The 3905-nt window shown below is 41.9% G+C and overlaps 1 protein-coding gene across 1 annotated transcript; it reads left to right on the top strand.

The window, feature by feature from the left end:
* usp48 (ubiquitin specific peptidase 48) lies at positions 1–3118 on the top strand. The gene is made up of 6 exons (XM_010775093.1): positions 1–12; positions 117–192; positions 449–573; positions 1406–1528; positions 2592–2653; positions 2953–3118. The coding sequence occupies exons 2-6, from the start codon at positions 168–170 to the stop codon at positions 3065–3067; spliced, it is 450 nt and encodes a 149-aa protein (XP_010773395.1). The 5' UTR covers positions 1–12; positions 117–167; the 3' UTR covers positions 3068–3118.
* The last annotated feature ends 787 nt before the right edge of the window (positions 3119–3905 follow it).

Below are 3905 nucleotides of genomic sequence, written 5' to 3' on the forward strand. Positions count from 1 at the left end.
GCAACAGCAAAGGTGAGAGACATGAATACCAATTTGTTCTGTCTTGAAATACAATTGGCCTTGGAAAGGTTTTGCAGAAAACATATAAATAACAGTAATGTATTGTTTGATTGTAGAGTTTGGCTCAGAGCTCTCAGAGGGCAACGAGGATGACATGAAGACTTTCAATGAAGACAATTGTCTGCACTCACGGTACCAGCATCCAGAATGATCTTAATGAAATACTTTAACAATGACCTTCAATTCTGTTGTCTGTTACACATTGCTCCCCGGGCGCTGTACGATAGGTGCCCACTGCTCCTGGTACTAGGATGGGTTAAAAGCAGAGAACACATTTCCCTGTGTGCTCTGCATGTGTGACCATTAAAGAGGGCTTCATCCTCCAATTCTATCTATTCTATATAACAACCTCCAATCGTTGGTTCCTAATTGTGTATTCCTGCTGTAGGGGGTCTGAGTATTTTGGAGACAGAACGGAAGCTGGTGTCCTCTGAAGTTTGGGCTAAGCTAAGGGAATACTTCCCCAAAGCCCCAGAATTCCCCCAAAACCAAGAGCCTTGCCAGCTGTGCCTGGTGAGTGAACTGACGCTACACCCAGTGCTGAAGCACACTGATACCTCACCTGCATCCTTACACGTTTACTTTCTGAAAGTGTTTTCTCTAAGCCTAGCGGTTGCAGGTGTAAAGATGGAACTTTATAGAACAACTGCTACACTATATGGACATTTCAGTCATCCATCTTTAATTATTCAGAGTAATGGTGTTTGTCAATTGCTGCTGTTGTATGTCCGTTGATCCAGTTATCAATCAGACAAAGTTTTGCAAGGGAGTGTTGTTATATGTGTAACATCACTAAGATTAGTTTGACGTGTTTCATGTTGTCCTCACTATCAACAATATGGACCAGCATCAGAAAGTTAGGAGAAAACAAGCTGATAGATTTACATTTTGAAGTGTACCTTAGCTACGAAGGCCATGTGCGTAGGCTCTGTTAAAGCACTGTAACCTAAATGTTGAACTTAAAGCCCAAATAAAGACTGTAGATATTCATAAAAAAACACTGTTCTCTTAATCTTAAAATCAGGTCAAGCTGATTTGATATAGCACTTTTCATACACAAAGGTAACTAAGTGCTTCACATTTGGAAGCCAAATCCAAAATGTGGGTCTTGAGATTGCTCTTAAGAGTATGCACGCTCCCTGCCAACCTCAGCTCTTCTGTGAGGCTGTTCCACAATCGTGCGCAATAATACAACGAAGCCTCACCGAAGGTCTTTGTTTTCGCTTTGAATATGATTAAAAGGATAAATAGCCAGGCTAGAGCTTTTTGAAGTATTTTCAAATCTTAAGAGAGTGAAACATTGGGTTAGTTGTAAAAACAAAGCTTTTCCTTCTTGTGTGTCCAGACTCTAGAGCAGGAAGAAAAGGACAACGAGGCGGTAAGTAAGATGATGGCCACGGAGCAGAAGAACCAGCTGCTCAACCTCTTCAATGAGAAGAACCGGCCAATCCTAAACAAGTGGCCTGAGGTAGACACACCGCCAAGCACCTCTTCACACAATACACTTATTGAAAAGAGGACACATGTCTATAAAGAATAGAGCAATAGAGGCTCAATGGGCATGATATATTAGACTAAGGTCGCATTCACTCCAGCCTTGTATAGTCCGGTTGAATCGGAGCCTGTTTTAGGCGTTTAGCCGCTTGGTGCGGTTCATTTGAGTCGGTGTGAACACAATCCGAGACCTCTGAAGTGAACTAAACAAACCGGACTCTGGTCCGCTAAAATAGGTGGTCTCGGAGCGCTTGCTTGCGAACCCAGTCCGCACCAAAACATAGGAAGCGTAGTATTTACGAGTCACAAGAACGCAGATGTCTTAAAAATCTTTAGCAAAAGAGTCTTTCAAGACATCCGCGGTTGTTTAGTTAAAGTGTCGTGTAAAGTAACAATTCTCCGTCAGCTACATCAAAGTAAGAACACCTGTCGTCGGTGAAACGCCCTCCTTACTGCAGAACGTCTCTCATGTGTTATAATGTTTTTTAACGGACGTTGTCTGATTATATAATCATATGCGCGGGCCGCTAGTGTCTGTTGATCTCCAGATTAACAGCAGCATGAGAATAACCTGCCGAAAGTGCCGATGCTCCATGGCGGAGGCTCCGGTAGAAATTGCCGGGATTTGCGTTTTTACCCTCTTAATGTCTGACCAATGGTTGAACAGCATTTCCGTGCACATGACTTGTGTTTAAAGTTTATAGTCCGTTTGAGTTTTGCCTGTGTGAACAGTAAACCGAACCTTCTGAAAAATGAAACAATGTAACAAACTGTGGTAGCGGACTATTAGGTGTGAATGCACCCTAAGTGTTAGAAATTGCATGTGTGTAACCCTCCTCCCCCTCAACAAATCCATCTCTTTACTGCACAGTGCCTCTTGTGGACAGGAGGGTTACACACATGCAATTTCTAACACTAAGACATATATTTATAGTGCAGCATGAATTGCCCTTTAATATCATCATGACAATTCAGCAAATGTTATGGTACACTGATTCAGGTGAATACAGCAACTGCTCTCTTGTCTGTCTCTCCAGGACAACGATGTACTTTACATAGTCCCGCTGTTTTTTGTGGAGGAATGGAGAAAATTCATAAGGTATGTTTGTTTGCAGAAATGAATCAAATACAATGAGTGCGTTTGTAATCACAACAAGAATTAATGACTATGCAATCAGGAAAAGGTTCATCCTTCCATAACATGAGTTTCTAAAAACAGAAGTTTATGAGTTGTCTGTTTTTAGTAATGACTTGAACCAATTCATTCATTTATTTAGTTTGCATTTAGATTGTCCCTTTCACTTCTGATTTGGCCAGTCACTTATGTTGAAAATGTGTAATTGCAAGTTGAGTTTTGAAGTGGTTCTTTTTCTCTCCTCTGTGTGTGTGTTTTTGTAGGAGGCCCACTAAGTCCTCTCCAGTGTCTAATGTAGGCAACACTCTGCTGCTCTGTCCTCACGGAGGCTTCATGTTCACCTATGACTCCCTCATCAACGGAGATGCACAACAGTGAGTTCTGCTTATTCAACTTAAGAGAACTAGCTTTTCAACTTCCAACCAAACCAGATAACCCGTGTTTCCATGAGAATCATACCTCTGACAAAGACATAGAATACAACTGGAAGAAACAACTTCAGAGGTGGGGACGGTACTCATATATTGTACTTAAGTAGAAGTACCAGAGTGTAGGAATACTCTGTTGGAAGTCAAATCCCTGCAAACCAAATGTTACTCAAGTCAAAGTAGTCATTGTGCAGATTGGTCCATTCCAGAATAATATATGTGACCTGCTCTATCGAAATCAGTCGCATTGACCCGAAGACACATTTTGAGTTGTATACACTGCTGGAAAGAGGATATTCCTAGCTTTCTAATGATATCAGGATTGTTTTTGTACTCCAAATATTAAGAGAAATATGTCACATTATATAATGACTGTCACCGAGTCATCATTTTGAGAAAAAGGTAGGGATGCACCGAATATTCAGCCGCCGAAAATTATCGGCCGAAAATGGTTAAAAAGGCTCTTTCGGCTTTCGGCCGAAAGGGTTTTAGCACCGAAAAAATATCACCGAATGTCAGGGAACAGGGTTACGTTGGTAAGCTAACGTGTTGTTGTGATGACGTAATCAAAACGCGGCGACAAGCACGGTGCGCGACCATGCTCGCGGCTGGCTCACAGCCAACATGTCTGCCGCTTGGAGATATTTAAAAATATCAGAGAAAGAGGCGCGGATTGCGATTTGTAAAACGTGTTCAGCTGACATTTCTCGAAGGGGTGTAACTGCAAAGACTTTCACCACTTCGGGATTACTCCACCACTTGAAATCAAAACACCCGGACAAATATGC

Source organism: Notothenia coriiceps, unplaced genomic scaffold, assembly GCF_000735185.1.
Source record: "Notothenia coriiceps isolate Sejong01 unplaced genomic scaffold, NC01 NC01_scaffold00015327, whole genome shotgun sequence".
Taxonomy (NCBI): Eukaryota; Metazoa; Chordata; class Actinopteri; order Perciformes; family Nototheniidae; genus Notothenia; species Notothenia coriiceps.

What these genes read in the sequence shown, in the direction of transcription:
- usp48 (XM_010775093.1), top strand. Translation starts at nt 168, where the DNA reads ATGAAGACAATTGTCTGCACTCACG. An exon ending in GACAATTGTCTGCACTCACG is followed by an intron (nt 193 to 448) that starts GTACCAGCATCC and finishes TTCCTGCTGTAG; the next exon opens with GGGGTCTGAGTATTTTGGAG. An exon ending in TCCTAAACAAGTGGCCTGAG is followed by an intron (nt 1,529 to 2,591) that starts GTAGACACACCG and finishes CTGTCTCTCCAG; the next exon opens with GACAACGATGTACTTTACAT.